The sequence below is a fragment of the Idiotropiscis lumnitzeri genome, chromosome 1 (assembly GCF_059441095.1).
Source record: "Idiotropiscis lumnitzeri isolate Australia: NSW breed Sydney's pygmy pipehorse chromosome 1, RoL_Ilum_1.0, whole genome shotgun sequence".
Taxonomy (NCBI): Eukaryota; Metazoa; Chordata; class Actinopteri; order Syngnathiformes; family Syngnathidae; genus Idiotropiscis; species Idiotropiscis lumnitzeri.
The window spans coordinates 35,961,682-35,987,976 of NC_142391.1; the positions used below are offsets into that span (position 1 = coordinate 35,961,682).

The window sequence follows — 26,295 nt, forward strand, 5'->3', positions numbered from 1 at the left end:
TGTTTAAAAATGTCACTTGTTTGACTATTTTTAGCACTTGAAAGCACTTTTCAAACTTGAAACTGCAAATTTTGAAAAATTATACTTGTGTTACATGCCATAAAGTTAATTATACATAGTGTCTCCACTCCACTCCGCCCCTCCCCCAAAAAACATACAGTACATATAATCTGTCTGAAATATGGTTTGCAAAATGAAGACAATAAAAACAAAATATCAGTAAAGCTAGCTAGAAATATAAAAATCCAAAACAAGAGCACTCTTATAGTTGAAACAAACTTTCACACATACGTTATCAGTTAAACATTCTATGGCTCATTAACTCATTCACTGCCATGAGTGTACTTTTTGACGTATAAATCCGTCAACGGGAGTGAATGAGTTAAATAAGTTCTGACCACACGGTCACAAAGTTCTGATTCTAAGAAAAAATGATGAAGTCCAACTGTGGAGAGTCTGTCGATAACCACTTAAGTATGCTAAAAAAAAAAAAAAAAAAAAAAAAAAAAAAAAAAGTAAAAAATTTGACAAACGTTCAATTGAACTTGGATCAAGTTCTGTCTTGCTTTCTTTTCCACTCGGGTGCTGTGCCAGTTACACCTATACAGAGACACACCCAGGCAGGAAAATATCTGTGAGAAGTTTTCAGATCCACGCTACGCAAGTGCACAACCTCGTCGTGCCAAAATGAAAGAAAAGGCCCGGGAAGCAGCCATTAAAATGAAGACCTGGCCTTTTAAAACGGTAATTGAGGAGCTACACATTTGTTTGAAATAAATGATTCAATTAAACTGTCTTTTACATTAATACATTTTCAAATATATCTACAAATTTTACAAATTATAAATATATCAAAATATATTCATAATAATGTCATCTGAATATATGTGGTTTATAAGATAGCATGCACAATAAAAATGAATTTTATGGTATGTACATCATAATCTGTCATGTCATGTCTCTATTGTTAAATGCATCATTAAAAAGTATTTTATCCTTAAAAGGGTTAATTTAAACAAAACAAAACAAAATGATGGCCATAAAAATGCCGATATTCTGGCAGTTACAATGTATTTCCCCCAAGTTGGCCTTCAAGAGGGAAATGAGGGCCAACCTATCAGTGCACTGTGCTGTGCATCCAGATTGACAGCGGAGAGGATGTAAAAGACATCAGTGAAAGGTGTTGATGGCACATGGACACAAAGGAGAGCTGCTGTCCCGCTGGTGCTTCATCTTAGTTCTTATGGCAACACTGGGGGCTCCGTCTCGCTAATGCCTCTCAGGGGATCACGACAAGATTGCTACTCTCACGCAGAGCGCTCCCCTCCCCGTCCGTCCTCTACACATGCCACGGCCACTACAATATGGACACACACTCACTGGTTTACCACTGAGAAGCTCCCCAAGTCAATGTTCGTTTGTCTTCAGTGCGAAGAATAAGAAAACAGGCTGTTGAAGAGACACGGTGACATGTTATTACAAATCAATCCCAGCTTGGTTGGTGACTACAGCAGGTGCGTTTCAATCAAATGTTACCTTATGATCCCCCATACAAACATTAGGTCCAACTGTGTCGTAAATAACACTCTTCTCACTATCGTTGCCCTAGGAAGAAAACACAAGTGTCATTCATAGCGCCACTGGGTTCGGTCAGTGGTAAATTGAGCTTTTAAGGAGTTGACTGCTTGGTGGAGTCAAAGTACGTTAATCGTTTGTTTGAACTAACCTAGTTCAGCTAATTTTGTTGTTTACTTACTGTGTCACTTGTTCAACCTTTATTGCTTGACCAAACTAAAGTCAATCCTGGAGTACGTTAATTTACGTAATCAGTCCATCACAACTTTTTTTTAGTTGATGAGCTGCTCAAAATTAATGGGATTTATCATTACTTGAAAAATAATCACCCACGTCTTTATTTGAAATAAAACTTTACTGTCCTTGCGTAAATGTACCTGAAGCGTCCAAAATAAAACATCGTTCATTGTGGGGGATATGTTGCAGACCCCCTCTAAAGGTCATTTAAAAACATATCCATATAGTTTTGCCCCTAACACACTTTAGTTATTAAAACACACGTTTTAAACACATCATAAATCTATCAACACAAGAAGAACAAAATATGCAAAAAAAAAATACTTTATTGTAAAATACTCTATTGTAGTGTCTGTGTGTTAGAGAAGTGCCTTTTGGAGGCGCGGCTTGGTGGTATGGCCTGTAACATTTGGCAGTCTGCGTGAGTGTCTGGGTGTAAGGTGTGGCTGACACCAGCTCCTGGATGAGGGTGCCAAGGTTATCATAGTTTATAATACTAACTGAATAATTGGAACTAAAATTGAAAAAACATTTTCCTTAACAAAATAAAAATCACATTGTTTATAAAACTAACTACCGGAATGTCCTTTGTTTCCATTTTTGTCAATGAATTTCCTACATGAACTTTTGGGGTTCATCAAATCCTACTAAACACAATCACAGATATTGAAGGACAGCAGGTGCTGACTTACACTGTGGATGAATTTTTGCGCAGTGTGTGACATCAGAATCCGATCACACCACGCAGGACAGCGAGTGTTCATGTACTGGGTTGGTTTTGTGTACTCTTCACTGTAGGGGTAGCTGGGAGAATCAGAGAAAGACAGCAGCATCAAACACTGGGGTCTGATCAAATAAAGAGAGAGGTTGCACGTTGGCTGGCAGTGAAATACAAATCTCACCTGGGTGGAAACTGGATTTCCTCTTCTCTCACAACATCGTGGAAGGCTGTGACTTCTTTGTCATATTTTAGCAGCTGCAATATAGAAGGGTTTACTTTAAATGAACAGCCAAGGCTGAGGGTCACTTTGGCATTCTTCAAGTTTGATTTATGAACCGTACTTAAATTCAACTCAAATCTACGGAGCTATCATTTATACACACACATTTATACAAATGGTTAATTTGAAGAGCACTCACATCACAGCTTTCTATTAAAGCCAAGAAGGCAAATAAGGTTTGTTCGGTATTTTGGCTTGGATCACATTGTGATATCACATGAGTCTGATGAAGAGCTCACCGCTTTTCCGTTGTCTTCTCTGAACACCGCCTGATACAGGTAGGCAAAGAGCTTGTCCTCAATCAGCAGAAGCACCTGCCAAAGAGAAATCAGCATGAGATGCATCGTAAAAGTGAAGACTGTAGCTTGAATGTTTTTACCACCTGACGGTCAGCTTTCTTTTCGCAGATGATTTTTTCCACTTCATTACTGCTGTCTTTTTTTACAGTCTGGACTTCAGCCGTGGTAGACAAATGCTGCTCACGTGCACGCACAAGGGTGTTGGTCAAATAGCAATGGCCATACAAAGATACAAAGAGCGGCATTGTTTGCACACACCTGAACGAGACTCTGAGTGTCCAAACGGAAGTTAAAATCTCCAAACAGGAAGAAAGGCATCGGCGTGTGGCAGTTGTCTGATATCCTGGAAAAAAACATAGGCTTGTAATGCAATTCTTCGAGCTTGTTGGGGAAAATATACCATAAAAATCACACAAAACTTTGGACTATTAAGAGTAAAATATACACAGTAGCCTACATGAATTAACTAATTTACTGCCATTGATGGCTAAAGACGTCAAAGATCCATTTTTTTTTCACTCAGCTGGTAGTGAATGAATTAAGCACTGGAATTCACAGTCAAAGCGAAAACCTGTCAGTTTAGCCGAAAGATTGTTTTACTCTTAAAACTTGTTTTTGAGTTTTTGTAATAAATAAGTCTATTAATGTACATATTTTCAGATTACACTATCAAAAATTAAGGCCACTCACAGCTATCCATCCAACCCTTATCTTGTCATGATCCGCGTCGGGCATGACAGGGTTTTTGTTATTGTTTTCGTGTGCATGCGGTTTTTGTTATTGTTTTTGTTGTTATTTTCTTCCCTCCTTCCTGCCATGTGCTTTTCCTGTTTGTTTTGATCAGCTGAGCAGGGGCGTTTCCCCTCAGCACCTCGCCCTCACCAGCCACGCACCTGTGCTCCTCATTAACGATCACACACCTGATCCCCATCTGCTCCCCTGATTACCGGACTATTTATGCCTTCCATGCCATCAACCCAGTGTCGGGTCATTATCCCGTGTAGCTCCCTGTTGCCCCATGATGGACTATCTTGACTCTCGCCTTTGATCTCGTTCATGTTCTCGCCCTCGCCCTCGCCCTCGCCCTCGCCCTCGCCCTCGCCCTCGCCCTCGCCCTCGCCCTCGCCCTCGCCCTCATTCCTATTCCTCTGTTTTCTGTCCCAGTTTTGGTTATCGCCCTCGCTCAAGTTTAGTCTCGTTTAAGTTGTCTTTGATTTGTGCTCCCTGCCCCGTTGGTTTGTCCGTGCACCTATGTTTGCCCTTCGGTTATTGTTTAATTAAAATCCCTTGAAGTTACCCTTATCCCTGCCTCCTCGCCTTTTGGGTCCACCCCCTCCTCGCCGTACGGCGATTGCAACACCTCCTCTTCCTCGCCGTACAGCGAGCCCTGACATATCTGAGCTGCTTTTCGTGTTGGAGCCAATCCCAGCTGTCTCGGAGCAGTAACCGCTCACACCCACACAAAGGGCCAATTTAGAGTGTTCAAATCACCTTGCATGCATGTTTTCGGAATGTGAAGGGAAAAAAAAACACACACAGGCACAGGAAGAACATGCAAACTCCACAAAGGAATGCCGGAATCGGAATCGAAACTTGTACTTCTGAATTGTGAGGCGGACGCACCACACTAACAGCTACAATATATTTAAATTTTACAAACACAAAACATGATCCTCCTAATTAAAGAGACCATTAATATATATAGTATAGCATAGTTGGCTGTTGGTCAGAAATGTTATTGATGTAGTGGCAAGTCAGACCTGTTGATGACGTGTCTGAGCGCATTTTTGCGGTTGGCTGAGTAAATGGAAGGACTGGAGTTGCAGGCAATAAGGTTGGAGGCATCGTGAAACAGGTGGACGTTGACGAGGTCCAACCCTCTGAGAAAACAACAAACACAAAGCCACACACACAAACAAGAACGTACGCACACAGAAATAATAAGAGGCATGTCGAATGGAAACAGCAAGTAGTGTTACTTTAGGGCAAGTATGTAGATAGCATGTATGCCTCAGGCAAAGATTCTGGTTTTGACTCGTGGTGTTGACCATTCCTTCTGGGGTTTATTTTCCATTTTTATTATGTGGTCTTCCATGTGTTTGCCTGCAACCTATGTTCCAAAATATGCACGACAGGTGCATTGAAGACTCGAATGCGATTTGTCTCATTTGGGTATCTATATCAGAAAGATGGTAGCGAAATGCCAGCCTCACATAAGAGGATGCATGACACATGTAATATAATTAGAACTACAATATTATGGAAAGAAATGTACGTTGATGTGATAGAACATATTTTTGGGCATATTATTGAAATAATGGGAATTTAAAATATGTTGGACAATTTCTACACACTGTCCCTTTAATTTTGTTTAGTTAATTTAGTTTCCATTCTTAAGTCAGTATCTGGGCTGTTGTCAAACATAGATGGCAATTTTCTAGCAAGCATTTTTGATTGTTTTTAACATTGTTGGGCAATTTCACATACATTTTTTATATATATATATCTAGAACACCATGCTATGCTACAGTTGTGTTCATAAAATCGTGTTCAAAGATTTGCATAACAAAATACAGACAGTCCGGAACAGTTGGCAGCTCTGGTAATGTTGAGTCTGGTGCTACAATACGAAGATTTTTTTTTTTTTTGACAATGCCAATCAAAACTGATCATGATAATCTCCTACATTGTTTAAGATGTACCTAATGTTTTGGCTGGCAAGTGTATGTGCACAAATTGTAACAGCTGGGATTAGTGTGATGTATGCACCGGTCGTGGATGATCCAGCGGGTCCTCATGAAGCCCTTCCTGGACCACTTGAACTACAACAGAGACAAATTAGCAAGAGTCAGTAAACAGCAGCCAAACAGATCATTATTGATCCTTTCACATAATTTATCTCATCTCCCTGTCAGAGCAGGCAGAAAGCCACTCTATCCCCAGTTGACTCATTTGTCCAAACATCTCCCTTTGGGCCAAACATTAAACCCACCATAACAAATACACTCAAACACTCACATCAGGCCAGAAAGTCTTTGGGAATTTTTCTTTTTCCACGGTGGTGACCCCATCCAAAGAGCCCACAAACTTGTCCAGTCCCGGCACTGCTTTAAAGTCCTTAACTGTGAGGGGCAGAGACGTAAAGGGAGGGACAGGCGGCTGTCATATAAAAGAGTGAGGAAACATGCAAACAGCAATCAATAAACTGGTGTTAACCTCATCAGTGCGGCATACGTGATGAGGGGGATCTATAAAGGAGCCATTAGACTGTGTTTGGTGAGCGACTATCAGTTTGGACCAAACAGCAAGTGGCAGCTCCATGATGTTTATGGTTCTTCCATAAGCTTTTTTGAGGAGCTTTTTCACACCTAACGTGACTGGACTAAATGACACATTTAAAATTCCAGCACTTTGCAACTGTTCGAAGGGATGGCGGGGCGGCAAAAAAAGGAGTCGGGCTTTAGCTATTAAAGGCTCATCACAAGCTGCATGTTCTCCTGCTAAAGAATTGTGCAAAATCAAGTTTGTTTTTACCACTGAAGTCATACTGGCGGATGTTCTTCAAGGACTTGTGGATGAAGTACATGCTGCCCAACGCCTGCATGCATATGAATATGACAAAAGAGTGGAGTTAGAATGACTGCATTTTAAAATGAGCAATAACAAATTACTGCCGTTTATATACTAGGTTTATAAACATAATTTTAAAAGCAACTGTCAACATAACTATAAATACTTATGCATTATCATATAGTCATACACGGTGGTGCTTGGGTTACAGTTGTTTAGGACTTGAATGCTAGCTATTTAATTCTAGAATTTTATGATACAATTTACTACAATTATTTTGGGTTAATTATTTGCCCGTTGGTGCCATTAAAAGTGAATTTCCCGATTACGAGTCATATATCTCATTCATCAAGTAATTCACTCAATGATAAAATCTCTTGCTCTATGATACCGAATGAAAGCTCATGATTCTTAAGTTGCATTACTCACTTTTTATCTCTCAGAAAATTTGTCAGAGAAGTACTAATGTCACGTTTTTGTTTTTTTATTTTGTTTGTAGGTTGCAGTGGTGTAGAATTTCACTGCAACAATTTGCAAAAGCTTCAATATGATGAAGAGCAATTTTCTGCAAAATAATGTATGCAGTAAATAGTTGAATACACATGCATACTGCATTGAAATTACTTAAAATAGCTCAAAACAGAAGATGCATCTTTAAAATTGGTCCAAGAATTGGTTTGTGCATTTGAAGATTCTGTTAAGCGAGGTGATGATATGACTGAAAGGTGGAAGGCTGAAGACACTTCTTCAAGCCAATAATAAACCTGAGCAACATATATTGCTGTTTCAATTCAGCAATGCTTGACCCTTACAAACTGCAAAAGCATTGACCCACAAACAAAAGGAAAAAGTCACTGGAATGTGGCAACAAAAACAGCAGAAATCATCCCAAACTGACAGTTGAGCAGATGAACTGAGATGTTTGTTTGGCCATTGTGTGAGGCTCGCACAATGACTGATACTGTGAGATTGTTTGTTACGCTGCCAAAGACACCTACAACTTAATACAAGAGACTACAACTAGCCCCTCGCCCTGGAAGTCCACTTCAGCACCCAATCATCCCAAACATGGTCTGACAATTTTTAATGTACTAACTGCCTGCTCCACTGATCTGATTAATCATGTCCCGCGAGATCAATAAAGACAGAAGATTAAAACAATTTAAAAGGTATTAAGCAGTGAGCCTGCTGCTGTCTGCCAACACCGCTTGGAGGGACTGGCAGCAAAAGAAAAATCAGCCATTGCTCAAGGGGCTCGGGGCGTGACGGACCACGGTGCAAGGTAGCCCCCTCCCCGCTCCCCCACTCCCAGAAGACATCATCACTCTTCTGTGCCAAAGTCATTCTCATTTAACAAAACAGAGGTGTCTCTGTGCTTTGCGTCAGTGAGCAGCAATTACGCAGCAACTTGTCCAAACTCATGACTGGAGTGTGGACTGAAAAGGGGTTATTAATAAAAGCTATATTACAAAACGTTTGCAACATACATTTCCTTCAATATTTAAAGCAGCGAGGTCTCATCGCATTCATCTTGTTCTGCAATAAGGTCGAAATTTGGCCTAGTAGAGTATTAATAGTGCAAGAGTAGCACACACATTTTACTCCATATACTCTGGCCAGCACCTATCTTCATCAATCAGGTGTGTGCACAGTTTAATAAAAAAATATTGACTTACAAGTGATTTTTTATCAAAACACCATTTGTACTGAAAATGCATGCAAGTCTGGCCCATTTACTTTTGCAGCCCGTCTGAAAGGAGAACCCCACCACCCCACACAACACCCTACACCCCAAACTCTCGCTCTCGCTCAGCCATGTAACTGATGATCTGCAGCCAACGGAAAACAAATTGAAAATCAATACAGGTGGCACGGACCTAATGAGAATGAGGCTACACAGCGTGGAGGGGCTGGTGGTGCAAGATCTCTCTCAGGGCAAAGTGTGGAGGGCGCGAACACTGGAGTGCAGGGGGGAAACTCAGTCCCAGCTGCCACCCTGGCTACACACACTTTATTTATTGTGCAGAAATAGGCCGGGATCAATAGTTTTAATCTGGACTTAAATGTATTGACTTGGCCTTGTCACCTGCACACCTGGCCATTGACTTTCTTCTTTTGACTTCTGGTGCTTCAACCAACAAGCGTGGCCACTGACCCCTCCTGTCAGATGTCGAGGCAAAGGGAGGAGTATGGGTTAATAGTTTAAGAAAGACATTGCCACTTTACAGTCAAGTGGGGGGTCAAGGGTAGGACTTGCTGTTTAGTGTACTTAAAAAGTTTGGGAAATGTTCTCTTCAGATAGCTAAATATATAATGTGTGGTGTCAGCATGCGACAAGTGCATTGCATTTAGAGGCAATGTGAGGAGTCGCTTTGATTGGCCATGACTGAAGTCAGCTGTGCTCACTCCCACAGCAGCGCAGACCACACTCACAGTTATGCCAGCCGTCTGCGAAATCACCAACGGTGCAACCACATCTATTCAAATTGAATTTATTTGTAAAAGTCATCTTTTTAGCACATTGATATTTTTATTTCTCAAATACATGTTTTGACATGAAAAAACTTTTGATTATATGAGTACTTACAATTTTAAATTTACAAAGGTTTGACGTTTGAGTGTTTAAACAGAGAAATTGGAAAAATTGCTAATACCTGTCAGAAAAAAAAACCTGACTGACCATCCCACTGTCAAATGACACTGTGAGTCATTGCATTGCGGACATGACTTTTGACATTCAAAAACTCCTAGAGAACATTCAAATGTAGCCAGTTTTTCCCGTTTGCTACTTGACAAGTCTACCAATGTCACAACACGGTGCTCTGCTGTTGGTTTCATGTCCGGAGTTGCTACCAAAGTGAGGTGGGGTGGCTCTCAAGAGGACTGGTTATTGTTTGTTTTAACTAAGCAATGAAGTCATCGCTTTTTTTATGGAGAAAAGCTTTACATTTTAGTCTTTTAAACTATCAAGAGATTCGATCTAGTTATTCAATACTAAAATGGTATGTCAATAATAAGTCAACACAAATTATAATTTCTGAATGTGCCTCAAGCCATTTTGAACAGGAAAAGGTGAGCCCTGGCTTACAGTATAAACAAAGACTATTTGAAGAGAAAATTGCTCCACGTGATGGGAATTACAGCAGGATTCAAGGGCTATCATTTACAAACTAAAGCACAAGACGTCATACAGCTCTAGATTGAACACAAAATAGACACAATTAGGATGGTGCTTTGCTCGTGCACAGATCCCAATCAAAAATGTGTCATTTTGGATAGATAGAGTGGCTTGATTCTCAGCGCTTGCTTGTGCCTTAATGTTGTATTTTAGAATCATACATTATTCACTGGGAATTAACATCAAGAAAAATAAACAATCCGTGTAGCATTTAGGGGTACACATTGTAGTGTTTGATTGAGGTTAGGATTATGAGGCATCCTAGGCAAAAAAAATCACGTTCAAGATTATTCCTGGAAATGATTAATATTACTGACTTGAATGCATATGCCCTAAATCTATAATAATTGGCATCCACACACTTAATTAAAATGGTAAACCATTATGGATTCAAGTGGACTGCATTGGACTCCAGATCCTGCATTTCATTTTTCCACGCAGGATGAGGGTTCCATCTAGAGGAAATTCTGTGAACTACTGCACTGTTACAGCTTTTACACATTTTTTTTCTTACCGTGAAACGTTCTTCTACTTGAAAGTGGTTGTCCACGTAAATGCAGCGCCTGTCAAAATCTTTTAGTTCTTCACTGGACTCAATGCTCCTGAAAATAACAGAGCCAATTATTAGCAAATGTGCTGAATTGCAGCTTGTTTGTCCAGCAGAGAAGCTGGTAAAAAAAAAAAAAAAACATGATATTTTCATTTGGTAATTTTTTTTCTATTTGTAATGGGTTATTTACACGTTGGAGCAAACAAGTGGAATGAAGTTTCATTGATTAAGAATGGAAAAACATTTGAAGTTGTCGCCCATTTGGATGCACCACCTTTTCTGCCATGGAAACCAACACAAACAGACGGATTATTCATTGCTCATTTTCCTACCAAAAGAATTCTTCAGCATGGCCCATGTTGACCATGTACTCTTTCCCTCCCACCTCCTGAAAGTGCAGGGCGATGAACTGTGGCTGGTGGCTGCGAATGGTCTGTTACACAGACAGCAAAAAGCGACAGTATTATATTACATAATAATCAGGGGACAGGAAAGTCACATTCGTTTGTCACAGGAGAAGGGTCATTTTCCACTTTGAGTCAGTCAGGTGGAAATTTTTGGTCACTTAGTTTACATACCAGGCCATGCGTTCATTTCTTATCAATGGTCAGCACAGTATCTGTTTTCCACAGTACATGAAGTAGTCATGTATGTATAGTGTGAGTCATATCGTATGGCATTGATTCCCAAATCGGGTGCTGTGGCACACATGTGTGCTGTGAGAGAGTATCAGGGCTGTTGTGGGAAATTATCAAGTTATTATTTATTCGTCAAAATGTTTATTTGTTATTCTATCTATGCTAGCAACATATAGTCACAGACAGAACAATTAAATCTGCTTCCATTTTTTTAGCAGAAGGTGCAAAAAAAGCTGTGTCCATCTGTTGCCATTCATTCAAAAGAAAAAGTCTTCCTGCAAGTAAATCAGCTTTGAGCGCAATTAAACAAGCCCAGATTTCACACTGAGTCATTTGTGAGTAAAATGACACAGGATGATTATTTTGCTATGCTTACTTTTGGTGACATTTTGTGCAGCGGTCTTGGTCCAGTAAAGATATATTGTCATATGGAATGTGAACAGTCAAGAAATTGGAGAGATATGCTCACTTACCTTGTATAACTCTTGGAGCCATTCATTTTGTATTTCACCAACCTAAAACAAAAGATGCAATGCAATAATTAAATAGAGTTAAATAGCTTATTGTTTTTCTCTGGGTACTCCGGTTTCCTCACACATTCCAAAGACATGCATGGCAGCTTGATTGGACACTCTAAATTGCCCCTAGGTGTGAGTGTGAGAACGAATGGTTGTTCTTCTCTGCGAGCCCTGCGATTGGCTGGCAACCAGTTCAGGGTGTACACTGCCTACTGCCTGAAGACAGCTGGAATAGGCTCCGGCACACCCGCGACCCTTGTGAGGAGAAGCGGAACAGATAATTGATGGATGGCTGTCTTATTGTCATACAGACTTGGGGTAGCAGTTACATCTTTACAATCCAATGAGACCCCGATGAGAACTGTCTCAACACTAAAGTTCAGTTTTGATCGACGCGGTCTGGAGATATTAAGATTGTATGTATCATTGTTGTATTTTACTGAGAGCCGTTACCAAAATAGTAGTTAGATTCATAGCTATCTAGACAGTGTCAATAAAACCGAAATCAGGCTCATGTATGGGTTGACGTTATATTGTGTAAGTTCTCGTAACATTGTGACTGGCCGGTGGAGTTTGTAGTGGTGAAGAGCTCAATTGCATCATACTGAAATCTGCTCCCCCCTGTCCCGTAGCAAAATTAGGTACCCAAAATATTACAAACACTTATTAGTATGATGTGGTATAGGTAGTAATAATCTGAAATCTTGAATTCAGTCTTCACTTTAGGCACTTTTATAAAGTTCACAATCCTGGGCATATGTTGCGTTAAGTGCTTTTCAATTTGGTGGATGTGTATCGTAAGGAGTGATGCATTTATGTTCCTGGCCTCAGCATGAAGAACATTTTTTGAACTGGACCTTTTAAAATATCAAGGAATTTAGCACAGGATAATTTCCATTGGAGCAAAAGACTGCAATCTCAAAATTCTTCACAAATGTAGCCAACAAATGAATACATGAATTTTATCAACCCTATTCGGGATTTAACTTGGGCTTTTAATGACTATCAGAGGTACTATAGTACTATACTACTGTAACTCCCTCCGCAGGCACGACAAACACAAATGGTTTTCTTTTGGATAACGGGTTTAATGAAGGCGTCTTATTCCATCACACCGTGAAAACTGTACACAAATAAATAATACAATTGACAAGTTACATTCATAAAAACAACAAAGTAACTAATGTCACATACTGAAACAATATAGAAACGAAAAATACCTCGTTGGCTGCTGCCGCAAAAGAGGGAATTGAAGGGTGAATTTGTTGAGGTGATAATTTGTCCTCCTTGTCTCTATTCTTGCTAAGGTTTGGGTGAAGTGACCGCAGGGTCAAACCAGTTGATCATCTACACGTGTGGGGCCAAACCGGGAAGTATTTAAAGGGAAACGGAAGGCAAGGGCGTGTCCTCCAAACAATGCGATACTATGTATATAATTAAATGCAAATACTTAACTGCATACGTTAACTATACATATAATTAATTATAAATAACTAACGAGGAACAAATAAATTAAATCCATGCCCAATTATGGCTACATTTACAACTACACTTAAAATGTCATCCATCTTTTCATTTTTAACACCTCTGATCCTGTTCAGGGATACGGGGGCCTATCCCAGCTGATTTAAGGTGAAAGGCGGACTACAACTTGAACTGGTTGACGTTAAGACTCAGGCACATATAGAATTAGGTACGACAACCATTTACACTCACATGTACTCACACTGTACTGGGAACTGAACCCACTGATGCCTGGACACAAGTCAGGCGAGTGTATCACCACACCATCAGTGATTGCAATAAATTCTACGGCATACGACTAGTATTGCAATTTAAAAATGACAGCCATAAATTAATGAGAAAAAAACTTTCACATCTGAGCTCCTTAAAGTTATGATTCTCATTTCTGTTGTGTTGGCCAACAAAACCATAAAATTGTGCCAATATCCTGAAAGCTGGATGATTATTTAGGAGTTTGTTTATATGAATGGAAGCGGGTGGTATTCGACTAGAAAAGCTCAAATTTCAGATATTCATCTGTTTACATATCTCCCACAATGTGATCTATGTTTCCACTGGAGCTCAATCTGGCCCCCGGAAACATGGGCCTGAGCCAAATTTCCATGAGCGTAGAGAATCACTTGACCTCACCTCGAACTTTGTCAGTTCTAGCAGAACTAAAATCTGCCAAAAATACAGCTAGAAATGTTTTTTACCTAATTCAAAATATTAACAAACTCACAGAACACAAAATACTGTATGTTGTATTTACAATATCTTATAAACAATACATGCAAATAACTATTAGAAAAATATTAAAACACATTTAACCGGAAACATATAGAACCTCAGTAATTTACAGCGACAAAAGTATTGGGACAGTGGACCATTACAAATAAATGAAGTGGAAAATAAAGAAATCAATGATCTGTTTTGCTTGACACCATCAGAAAAATAGTCATGTGAAATATTTTTTCAGCGAAGAACCCCCTAACCAGCGCAAAGCATTTTTTCGATGAAAAACAAAATAACCTAAAACAGGGTGCTGTGCCATCAGTGTCTGCTTTATTAAATTTTGGAACTGCATTTTCAGTGGTATCTTTAGAAATATTTTAAAATAAAAATATATAACTACAAAAGGGAGATAATTATCTTAATTATAAATAAAGATTTCTGCATACAAAATTATCACCAGTGTCTTCATCATTAACTTAATTTTAAATAAATAAATAATAGAGGATTATTTTTGTTTATTTACTTTTATGTTAAACTCTCACGTACCCCCAGGGGTATGTATATCCCAATTTGAGAACCATTGCCCCAAACTATTTACAAAATGTCTTGTGTCAATGGATTGATTTGGGTGTCGTAATAGTTTTTGCCATGTAGTTATATGCATCTTATAGTCAGTTCATTACATAACGTATCATGATTCAAATTGCAGAATAAAACTTTGTGCTTGGAAATATTTGCCACAAAATGAAGAACCTATATCGGGAACGTGTGACGTCAACAAGCTTTGGCGTGTCAAACCCTCTCACGCCAACCAGGTCATCAGGTCACCAGCGACTTGATTAATATCTTCCTGCTACAAAATATGAACTCTATTGAGCGGAACCTCGTTGTACAAATGAATAAATAAGTACATAAATACACAAATAGATAAAAATTGCAATGTAAAAATACACTGGATGGGCGTAACAGGTATAGGTGCGCGCGTGACGGCAAAATAGTGACGTATCGACGAAATGGCGCCCATTCGAAGTACAGTTGGTCTTAGTGCAATAGTTCCAATTACCATCATTAAATAAAATCAACATCTTCGGCCTCTTTTGTGTGGTTTCAGTTATAGATTAACAACAGCCAGGTTACTTACATTATCGAAGAGTGACCCGACATTTGCGGTGACGAGAAGCACCTCTGTGTGTGTCTCCATAGTCCAATCACATAAAAAGCACGCGCGAACGCACGCACACTTGACAATCTCCTTCACGATCTGGCCTATAAACGACTTCCTCAGCAGCTTAGAAAGGCTTATTGTGAGAACCGGAGTAGTTAGCGCTTAAAATAAACTAGCATTGCCGTATAAAGGTCCCGAGCCGCTTTCTGGTCCAACTTGTTTGCTGGCAACGGGCTGTGGTCGTGGTCTCCGGTTGTCAAACGCAGCAGAAGCGCACACTGCCATCACCAACTAAAGCCGGAGCCTCTGAAATATTCAGTATTCTTCTTGCGTGAATCTCCGAGTACCCCGCAAGTAAGCGGACTCAGCCAAAACTGTGAGGTCCAGCCTATTCGTACGAGGTTACTACTACTAACAGCAAGATCAAGTCGTGTTGCGTTATTGGACGTTGGCGCTCCGCCTATTGCGCCGGGCATCTTGAAGGAGTCTTGGCGTCACTAAAGCAAATATGACTGAATACAACACATCAAATGACGTTAACTTGTTGAGAGTACGCAGCAGCGCATGAGGTCACGTTAACGTCTTTTCACAAGAGGACAAACATGTGTCGTATCGAAGACGTCTATAGTTTACCGAGTGATTTAGAAAATATCTGAAGAACTTGAACACACCACTCGGGCAACCACAAACACACCGCTGAGTTGAAAAAACAGGAAGTAGTAATTTTCTTTTACTGAGGAGATTTGAATGGCGCCTTCTCTACTCAGTGAGGCAATATATTACAATTATGTGAAACCCAAAAGCATATTAGTGTTTCGACGAATTTACAAAGGTTTGGCGATTCACTGCTAAGAACACATTGAGGTAGCGTGCAAAACAGCGAACGCCTTAGTATTCAGAGCAAATGGTAGCGGATATAATAGCTGTGAAACTCTTGGCTTGCATGGATTTGTGGAGCTTCAACAAGCACATCATGGCGGTTTCCATAGTGGTGTTGGAGAGCTGTTCAAACACGACCATTTCCATCACCGTTTTGTCCGTCTGCAAGCAGAGAGCACTTTATTCTCGGTTAGTGGGAAACGAATGAATTAAATTGTGTTAATGGCCAGCCTGAAAACAGTGCTTTGACAAATGAGTTGGAAATAGTCCAGGATTTTTATTCTGCAACACACCGCAAGCATGATTAAGTTAAATGTCTTATTTTAACAATTAAATCACGAGTTATGCATTTCAAGTAAACCCACAGTTAGACACAAATAGTGACATTCTGGAAGGTTTATTTTTTAATAAACACGTTTGGTGCAAATCTAAATGCAGAGTTCATGTTGGCTGGCTCCAGCATGAAGGAGACCAGACAACAGCTACACTTTCTCTTCTTGAAGAGTCTGCCAAATATGACAAATATCAACAAAGCAGGGAAAATTAAGACAATAGTCTCTTGGGAGTTCAGTTAAAATAAAATAAACAAACATGTTGCTGTTGCAACAAATTGGTGGCCAAAGTACGTTACATGGTGTAAATTAAAAGTGTTAGCTGCTTTCCATTCCAAATGTGCTGTTTAGAGACCCCTTCTAATTATCTAAACCTGCATGATTACCTGTTCACCATGGGCATTGATTGAGCTGTAAGCATCACAAGTGAGTTCTTTCACTTGACATGTTGACTTTGGATGCAACAAGTGCAATATTTCCACTTTACGATGTGAACATTTACACATTCCATGGGGAAAAAAACAGCAACAAGAGTTCAGTAACACCAGTTACTGCTGTTGTACTGACAGGTTGATACAAGTCTTCATGTAAAACACAAAGCTTAGAATACAAGATTCTTTCTCTTGGAAAAAAGCTCATAAAAATAGTTTTCAATGTAACAAAGTCTGGCATCATGTCAAACATAAGCCAGTCATGCAAACTCTCAAAACATTGTTGTTTTTTTAATCATCTATAACTCTGTTATATACCTAGGTAGAACCAGGGTTAACTTAAAATCTGACTGAAAAACAAACATGGTAAAAGAAGAATCTAACAAAACAGAAACTCAAGGACAAATATATTACAAGTATTTTTCCTCAACCACAAGGAAGACATGGCTCCATCTAAGAGCACTTCTACTTTTCCATTCTAATGCAGCCGAGGCTTGTTTCATGAAACTCCAACGGACCTGATACAACGCTGCAAGCAGCATACGTCTGTCTGTGTGAGGCAGAGAAAAGTCTAGGAACACCAACTCAAGAGGGTGCACAGCTGACTTCATTTGCAGTCAGAGCTTCCCTGTGAGGGTTTTGAGCCGATCCACACCACCTCACAAGTGTTTCAGGAGCGACTGCGATCCTCTTGGGTGCCCACCAGCATTTTACTGTAAAGCTTCTGCTGCTCTTCTTTAAAGGTATCTTTTACCTTTCCTCTCTTTAGCCCTCCATCCCTGCAAAGAAGGATTTGTTCAGCATATTTTTTTTGCTGGCTGTAACAGTCTCCTAATGAATAACTATTGGTTGAAAAAACAGAAACGTCGCAGTTTATTCAGTTGCTGATCGCAAATTGTAGGATATTTGAACTCTAACCAGTGAATGTATTGACATCAACAAGGGCTGAGCTATTGAGTGAGCAAGAAGCCGTTGAAATTGTCAAGCAGGTAGAGTGGCTCACCTTCGGATCACAGAACAGACCCCCCTCCCCCTCAGCTTTAACCCATGCAAACTTCAGAGAAGAGGCTTATTTGCAAATGTCACATTGTTCTTAGCTTGTCTTTAAGTGACATTGGTTCAACAGCAAAGTTTGTGTGTGACCGTGTTCTTAAGAAAAAAAAATATTGATATTGTCTTACCACAAAAGATCCACTAATCCGCCTTGCCTGGCAATGGCTGCTTTTACCCGATTGGCAAACTGTACAGCATCCTCCCCTTCCTATGAAACATATTGACATATGTGATGGAATAATTGTATAGTATTGTAATTAATTTATATAAAAACACATTGCTTGCTGTAAACTGCATTGCGTTACGCCCACAAATTCCAATACTAATCTATTCAGCATTGCACACATTAATTACTCCATGTTTGGTATTGTTATCACTTGTAACCGACCCCGTTATGTTTATAAAGGGCACGGATGGGAGGCAAAACGTTGGACGACCTTGGTGCTCTGAAAGCAATCTGTCTCTCCTTTTGCAAAAGACAAGCTGTGGTTGTTTGCTTTATCGCCTGTCTCGATTTGGTGTGTGCCTACTTGAGAATATCTTTAATTGTACTGGATAACTCTAAAAATATGGAAAAATGCATATCTGACTTAAAGTCGGAGTCGTACCTCTCTGGACATAGGAGGAAGGTACCACACACTGCAGACAATCGCCCAGCTGCTCATCATACGTAACAGGTAGTTGACCATTCCAAACTTGCTGCTATTCCAGAAGGCGTCTCCAAATCTGGGATCATACTGCACAGGATAAAAACAACCCGATGACATTGTCAACACATGGTTGTAATTATAGTAAATATGCATGGTAAGACAAAGACATTTCTCCTACCTTTATAGCGACAGGGTACACTGTGCCGCCAATTTCAAAACTGCCTTTTTTAAACATCATAACTGATGTGTTGTTAATGCATGTACCTGGCAGCAAAAAAATACAAACTCAAAATCTGAGATTTGTATTACAAACAACAGACTTCTTGTGCTTAAAAAGCAACTCAACCTAATAAAACAATCAAACTCACCTTCCGGGAATATGAGAATGGGAAGTTTCGATTTATCTTGTGCATGGTCACTCAGCCTGTATTGCAGAGAGAAGAATATAGCTGACTATCTTCAATAGATTCTTCAATTTGGCTTGAATATCAATTGCAGTAACTGTCGTTATCAAAGAAAAAAGTAGCAGTTCTACCTGTTGGCCACTAGATGTCTGTCTTTGACCTCTGAGCGCTCAAACCAAATGTGGGGGCATGCCTTCACCATGGATCTCTGAATGACTCCCATCAAGCCTCCATGAATTTGGCCCACCTGACACACATTCCCATACAACGTAAGGTATGTAAAGGGCTCCAAAACAACGGATACGGAAAAAGAGTCAACACTTACCATTGCATAGCAGCCATCGCTGGCCAGAATTATGACATCAATGGGTGATGTGTGGTTGGCAACACATATTCCTCCATTTTTGGGTTTATTCTCACTAGAAGTAGGACAAAAAGAGCTAATGTGAGAACTTCCTCAAGCATATATAAAGAACCATCGACTCAAACCACATGTGGTTGAAAGTCATGATGATGTAGTTACACATTCAGTTTCTTCTATAAAAAAATAAGCAGCAGGTTCTCCCTAAAGAGCAACAAAATAAATTATGTCGACACTGTAAATCATCTGACATTCAGCACTTGCACATACCAAGACTTCATTCCCGAGATTGAGTTACAAAAAAACATCACTGACTGATGTATTTTTTATCACCATGCCACAGAGAATGTTACAACAGGCCGATATCTCACGCAACAAAAGTAAAGTCATTGCTTCATCTGGTTCCCTGCTGCGGTACTAATGCATTGCAAAATGTGTCAATTAAACACCACCACATTTTCATTTTCTACCGTATACACTTTCTGATTCCTGTTGTGTTACTTGACCACGTCCGAAAAGTATGCACTTTATTTGGTGAACAAAAACCTTTTGAATGAATCCCAATCACTGTTTTGTTGCCATCATTAGGTGTGCCGTGAGAAATTATCACGTTCACTTAATGTAATGGTTGTTTGGTTCTTTGTGCCCAGCGATTGGATGGCAGTAGTATTTGAGTACAATATCCATGATACTTTGTGACATTTTTTGAATGTTAAATATGTGCCGTGGCACAATAAAGCGTTGGGAAAGACTGCTGTTAAGAACACAATCACTCTTTACAGAAGAGTGCCAATTGCTGAATTGGCAACAGCTTGCGACATGGCTCAAATTGGATGTGATTTTGAAACAGTTAATATCAGAGACATTACTATTGGTTTAGTGTGTTGTGTTAACCACTAACATGTCAAATGGAAAAGTACAAAGTTTGAGCCTCTGGCAACCTCTCTTTCACAACCACTCTCACTTTCTGACCCACCCTTGCCTTGTCACTTCCGAGAAAAAACATCTGGCATTATGTAATCTCATGCAGACCGTGGTGGATTAGGTACGAGGAGGAAACGGTACGGAATGTCCACGTGCAGAAGGCAATGTGACATTTCCTCCACAAAATCATCTTATTTGTAATGACATACATTTGTCTAATCATTACATCGAAGCTTAAAATAAATAAGCATTATTTCTTAAATCAGCACATAAGCAAAAAGGTAAAACTCACAAATGAAATCCAAGGTATGAAAAGTAAAAATGCATTCCAATAAACATAATACTAACAAAAATGAATGCCCATATAAGTAAAGAAATGAATGCAAATACGAGTCACAATTAGGCCTTTGTTAAATATGTAGACGCTACGATGACAAACAACTTTACACATTCATGCAACTTGCAGATTATTGTTAACACGTGTGTAATTACATAACTGTAATCTACATATAGGTTGCTTGTATGTAAAATGTCCACGATCAATATCAACACCAAAAGTGGTCAAATATAGAACACGTCATGAAATAGCTTGTTCACCACCTTTATGGATACAACTGTAAAGATAAAGTCATTCTTCCTTTTCTGTGCCATCTTTATTCTAACTTCCCTACCGATAAGACCGCAATAAGCAGATGACTGTCTTCTAAACACATCACCGATTAGTGCAATAAAAATCGGTTGTAAATGGAAACTAGAAGAGCACTAACAATGAACAAGGAGCAATATGACTACTATATTCCAATAAATGGCTAGGCAATAAATACTGCCTTGTTTAAAAAAAAAAAAAAAAAAAAAAAAAAATCATTTTAAACAAATTTCCCTCATAGAAACATCCATGTCAATTACTTTCTTTAAAATAAGGTTTCCTTTTTTCCTACTTTATTTCTCCTTATACCAAACACGCAGATAAAAACAAATAAATAAGTGCTCCCTCTTCGGTGATGGGAATGGAGGGGGCCCTTTTGCAAAATAAGCATTCTAGCACGACCCTTAATAATTGCAAAAAAGCACGTAGAAACAAAGTCTGAAGTACACCTTGAAGTGGTCTTCAAATAGCCGTCGATCACAGAGGAGCTTGAACTCCCAGGAAAAACCTCTCGAGTCTCGATAAACACTTTTTTTGGCAAATTATAAAAGGCCAATGTTTAACACTATTGCTCTCCACCAACTGATTCCGCTTGTACACGTTTCACCCCAAAAATTCAACATATGAATCTTATTCTGAAATATATCAAATTACTAATCAGTGAGACTCACTGTGGTGTGAATCATGAAAGCCGCTTAAAAAAAAAACCTGACAAACCTCTTAACCCAGAAAATTCATTAATTGCTCTGCCCTACTCAAGGATGACCACAATTGACGCAAGTAAACATCAGGTTGCCAAATGCAGACAAGGAAAAACCCTTTGTGCCCACCACGGCAATTTATATTGTAAAAAAAAATTGAAAACATCTTAAGTATAATAGCATATAAAAACACTGTCATCAAACCTGACAGAGTGAGTGAATGAGAGTGGGGGGAAAAAACTGAACAGGTCATACCAAACCATGGCTAGTAGAATTCCTTAAGCCACTAGGTTTCTGCTTACCTGTCGTGGTATGTTATGATAGCAGTCAGAGCTCTGACACATATTCTGCTGCACATAAGGTGGGCCTTTTCACTCAAAACGCTTTTTATCCTGCAAGAAGGAACACACAACAGTCAAGCAAACTAGTCACGTTTCCACAAAATAGTACCGTTCAGTTTGGTTTAGCACTCTGTATCAACTGAATCAAACGTGACAATCCAACAGTGCACTGCAGTATAACCAGCCAATGCACGCAGCAAAACATGAAAAGATCTGTTTGATTAGTAAAAAGCAGACACACATACCTTCCATTGGGCAATAAGCCGATAAGAGAAGTGAGGAATACCAGAAGACCAACCCCAGTGAAAGCAAGGGTAACCCTGAAACAAATTAACACGTTATTGACAACACCGGGGACAAGTCACAGAAAACAGGACAGGGACTCGTACGTAAATAAGTGGAAGCTTTTGTTACATCAGACAGAAGCGTCTTACAAATACTGATCATAAATGCAGCCTTTAGGAGAACATACTGGGCTGTGATTGAGCTGGCCAACAGACAAATATAATCTGAACGAATAGATTCCAGCTTCAAAGAGGTTTGTGATTAAATTGAGTAAGACACATGCGAGCATTTGTGTGGAAAAAGAACACCTACTAAGAGAATGATGTGCATTTTGTGTTGATGTGGCCTGTTTGGCCTCCCCACTGGCAACTAGATGAGTGCAAGCCAGTCTCAGCAGTGAGTCATTATGTGTGACACATTAAGTGCCAACGCACGGATACTCAACATTTTAAGCGCAATCATGAGGTTGGCACGTCTTTCAAGACAGTTGTGTGCTACTACGCTGTCGACTATTACACTTCTCTCTTCTGCCGGTAGAGAAAAGCTATTAGTTGAGGGCAGAAATCTGAATGTGGGATGCACACTCATTCATTCATGACTGGTTTTACTGCTTTTCTAAATTTCACCTTCAATGGAAAGCACGGGGATTATAGCTCACTTGTGAGATGGCAGAGTGTCTCAGTAGGCAGCACTGTTGCATCAACAGTGTACCAAACAAGCATGTGGCTTTTTTATTTTTGGTCTTTAACTGAAATTATATTTACTTGCACTAACAGTAGATGGTAGTAACGCAATGACATCAGTCAGAGTTACTGTCAAAATTTATTTCAAGTTCCTCCGGTAGTAGTCTGACAATGAAGATCTGCATTAGCATTAATATGTTAACTTGTTTGCATGTGTTTCCACCCAGGCTTGAACAAACATTTGGATCATTTGTACAGTTCATACCTGAGAGGTAAAAGGATGCCGTAGCGGATCAGCAGGCCCAGTCCCCACAACACAGTCAACCTCAGGCTGATGTAGTGGAAGTTATAGTTGCTACGTGTCAGCAGATTCCAAGATTCCAACTCCTCTGCCGAGAACCGCTTGGTCACTTCATCGTCCATGATGCTCTCCACTCCTCTTCGAGCAAAATAGAAAATGTCCGACATCTCAAACTCGGGTGCCGAGTCCAGATCTCTGTTGCTGCCACTGCGCCGAATCTCCTTAATCTCTTCTTCCAAGGAAGTGGGATGTTTTGCAATGATTGCTAGAACCATCCAAAGGACGGTGTTGTCATCAATACACACACAACGAGCATGATCACAAAATGAAATCCAATAATATTACACCTCACCATTTGAATAGGGTTTATACAATGGATGATTCTTTTCTTTGGCTCCTCTCTCCATCCTCAGCGTAGCCCACTAAAGAAATAACAGTGTGAGAGTATAGAAGAGTTGAAATCCACATCTTATTCAGAATCAAAGTTACAGTGTGAAATTACATGATGGAACACGCCCCTTTCTCTTTGAAACTCCTAAAAGGTTTACAGGTTGTAATCAAATGTGCATTGTTACAGTATACTTCAATGCACAGGCCTTCCTTGAAGCAACAAAAGCACAGAGGCACTTCTGCTGAGGGAAGAAAAGCACATCATGTTCTTTTGAGCATGAGCCAAAAAAGTTTAGGAAAGAATTGAACGGGGAGGCATGTCAGCAGCCCACACAATTACATTTGATAACACAACAAAACAAGGCATTGTACAGCCGAATGCAACAATTGTGAGCAAATTCTGTGAGTATAAAGTCAGGAAGGTGTGTCAAAAAACATTGACATCAGCCTTCAGTTCCGGTGAAGCACGTATGAGAAGTACAGATGCTTTGACTGTTGGATGGAGCATATAAAAGCTTGGCATTTAAAAAGTTGCTCATTAAGTAAATGTCAATTCACACGGGGCAATTACTTTAAAACTTCAAAAACATAAGGTCACAATTATCACAGATGTTTTATTCAACGAATCGATTGTCATACTTGAACAACTAAAGAAACTTGGAGTAAGATTAGTACAGCTTGTGTCCTTTCAACAGTTACCACATTCCTCATGTTTGCAAAGAGGAATTTCAGGATCAGGAAATCTCCACCGGTTTCCACCGGCTCACTTTTTTTTCTGGCATAAGATCTGCTCTGTGTTATGTCAGTTTTCCTCCAGTATTTACCTCAAGAAATATCCCAAAGTGATAATAAACTCATGTACCATAAGTGTATTGGTCCCATCGTGGAGGAAGGCAACAGTTTGATGTATTTGAAGCAGCTGGAGCTTTGACAGAATATAGTTGGTGACTATAGTTGGGGACAGGCTACACCCCCCACATGTTACATAACAGCAGGCAGCAGTGCTAATCCATATCAACCACTGAAAGCAATGAACCATGGTTGCAGGTTTCATAATAATAAAAGTCAAACACCCTTCCTCATAGAGTTTTTATTTTCTGAAAGATATGCCTGATATATACATATTGAATAATCATTGAACTAGCAATTAAACATTAATCCCAGCAAAATATACAACAATTCCACTAGGTGACAGTATCCCTCTGCATACAAATTCCCTGTTTATTTGTCAGGCATCTTCATATGGGGATTAGCTTTACTTTAGATTTCATGACTCGTATTTTAGTTTGTATTTAACTTAAAGCATGGCCTTTAAATTTAGGATTGTTTTTTTGTTACACTCACAAAAAAGTCCTAATTTCACAAGTACAACATTTCAGTGACAGCGCTTACCTCAAAGACCTTTAACAAAGATTTCATGTAGAGACGTCTGATGCCAAAAGACACCCCAAAGATGGCGGGCACGAGGATGAAGACGAGCAGCAGCGTGAACCACACTGTGAAGGAGATACCCAGGAGGATACACACCAAGCTGTCAAAGGGGTTAAAGAACAGCTCCATATTGAAGACAATTGAGGGGTGAGGTCTGGATTGTCCCAAGTCAGACGGGTAGGGTAGAAGTCTCGATCTCCACGCCTTGGCCGCACTGGCCCTTATCTGGCGTCAACACAAGGTCTTCATAAAGACAACTATAGGATGGATCTCCCTCTTACTGCACAGAGGGTGGATGGTCATCTTATCGTTGCCATAATGGGCAATATTAAAGAAGAAAGGTCCATCAGTCTTTTTAACTGTATGTGAAATCCAGATGTCCTTGTGGTTCGAGCAAGTGTCCCATTGAGAGGATGTAAACAAAAAACAGCTGAACTCAGCAGGTGGCTCCTCTGTGGTGAGAATCCTCTGCACACCTCAGTGGGAAGTTGGCCTAAAATGAATAAAAAAAATGATCATCATCATAATAATGGCTCAGTTACAATAGTCATCTGAATTTTTGTTAAACATGGCATTGGAGAGGTGATTGTTCGTACCAGTCGAGGTGTGTGAATAACGGCGTTGAGTGTACATTAGGCTGTTTGAGTCATTATTTATTTGGTCATCTTGGGGTCATTGAAACTGGAGTTCACAGCGTGCACCGGGCCTGCTTCTACTGTACTGATGATTCCACTGGAAAGCTAACGACAAGCTCAGCCACAGCTAGCTTCTTCACTAACAGGCACTCAGCTAACATTACATCACCATTTCGACCACGTAGAAACTTAATGTTTTGAAACATTTGTTTCTCGAAATCCTAAGGTGCCCAATAAACTATCACCAACATGGACTCAAAGTCAGCTTCAACGAGCCGTATGCTGTGTTGGGGCTGATCCTAGGCATGCTCCACAGCTCATTGGGTTAGCTTTTGCTATCGGCCGCGACTGAGGATGAACTGCCGAGACAAGCTTTTGTTGCCTGCGTGGATTGTGAGAATATGTTGAAAAAGCGGAAGCTCACTAATTATCAGAACGCTAGTATAGTTGGGGTAATAATGGATGACAGACCCACCTTCGGTAGCGACACCGGTCCATCTTTTGTCTCCGTTTGCCAGACTGAAGCCGAACTGTAGCCGGGCGGTCAACGTGACCAGACAACTGTCTATGAGGCTACTAGTGGGAGTCGAGCGTGTTTTTACAACCGGTCCAGGACTTGCTCATTTCTACAGCGACACCATCTGTTCAAAAGGTGCTATTACATCTCATCACATTACGGCTGATAAAACGTCGCGTGGCTCTTTTGATGTCGCCATGTCAATATATTCTGTCCAGGACCTTCAGAATCAGTATAGACTGATCTAACTCATAAAAAAGTAAAGGCATTTTTTCTTGTTAGGCTATTTCTGTTTTGTAAAACTGTTTCTTGGGAAACAAATAAAACATACATACATACATACAATGATGTCATTTGTGTTC

The 26,295-nt window shown here is 39.9% G+C and overlaps 2 protein-coding genes across 2 annotated transcripts; both read right to left on the reverse strand.

Annotated features, from left to right (window-relative positions):
* Nucleotides 1–497: 497 nt before the first annotated feature.
* inpp5l (inositol polyphosphate-5-phosphatase L) lies at nt 498–16,070 on the reverse strand. The gene is made up of 16 exons (XM_088298482.1): nt 14,946–16,070; nt 11,522–11,563; nt 10,743–10,843; nt 10,375–10,462; nt 6,647–6,710; nt 6,131–6,234; nt 5,882–5,934; nt 4,873–4,992; nt 3,371–3,455; nt 3,196–3,288; nt 3,053–3,127; nt 2,715–2,788; nt 2,505–2,616; nt 1,537–1,605; nt 1,381–1,449; nt 498–600 (listed from the first exon to the last, which is right to left on the reverse strand). The coding sequence occupies exons 1-15, from the start codon at nt 15,003–15,005 to the stop codon at nt 1,408–1,410; spliced, it is 1,182 nt and encodes a 393-aa protein (XP_088154608.1). The 5' UTR covers nt 15,006–16,070; the 3' UTR covers nt 498–600; nt 1,381–1,407.
* A 159-nt stretch (nt 16,071–16,229) lies between these two features.
* On the reverse strand, nt 16,230–26,027 carry gpat4 (glycerol-3-phosphate acyltransferase 4). The gene is made up of 13 exons (XM_088298470.1): nt 25,892–26,027; nt 24,743–25,274; nt 23,313–23,382; nt 22,925–23,225; nt 21,937–22,011; nt 21,653–21,742; nt 19,044–19,137; nt 18,850–18,965; nt 18,683–18,738; nt 18,493–18,578; nt 18,273–18,401; nt 17,793–17,872; nt 16,230–17,390 (listed from the first exon to the last, which is right to left on the reverse strand). Exons 2-13 carry the CDS (start codon nt 24,908–24,910, stop codon nt 17,282–17,284), a joined length of 1,374 nt encoding a protein of 457 aa, XP_088154596.1. The 5' UTR covers nt 24,911–25,274; nt 25,892–26,027; the 3' UTR covers nt 16,230–17,281.
* Between the last annotated feature and the right edge of the window lie 268 nt (nt 26,028–26,295).

What these genes read in the sequence shown, in the direction of transcription:
- inpp5l (XM_088298482.1), bottom strand. Translation starts at nt 15,005, where the DNA reads ATGGAGACACACACAGAGGTGCTTCTCGTCACCGCAAATGTCGGGTCA. An exon ending in CCGCCAGTATGACTTCAGTG is followed by an intron (nt 6,235 to 6,646) that starts GTAAAAACAAAC and finishes TGCCCCTCACAG; the next exon opens with TTAAGGACTTTAAAGCAGTG. An exon ending in TTTGTATGGGGGATCATAAG is followed by an intron (nt 1,450 to 1,536) that starts GTAACATTTGAT and finishes TCTCTTCAACAG; the next exon opens with CCTGTTTTCTTATTCTTCGC.
- gpat4 (XM_088298470.1), bottom strand. Translation starts at nt 24,910, where the DNA reads ATGGAGCTGTTCTTTAACCCCTTTGACAGCTTGGTGTGTATCCTCCTG. An exon ending in GTATAAACCCTATTCAAATG is followed by an intron (nt 23,226 to 23,312) that starts GTGAGGTGTAAT and finishes GGATGGTTCTAG; the next exon opens with CAATCATTGCAAAACATCCC. An exon ending in CATTCTCATATTCCCGGAAG is followed by an intron (nt 18,579 to 18,682) that starts GTGAGTTTGATT and finishes TTTTGCTGCCAG; the next exon opens with GTACATGCATTAACAACACA.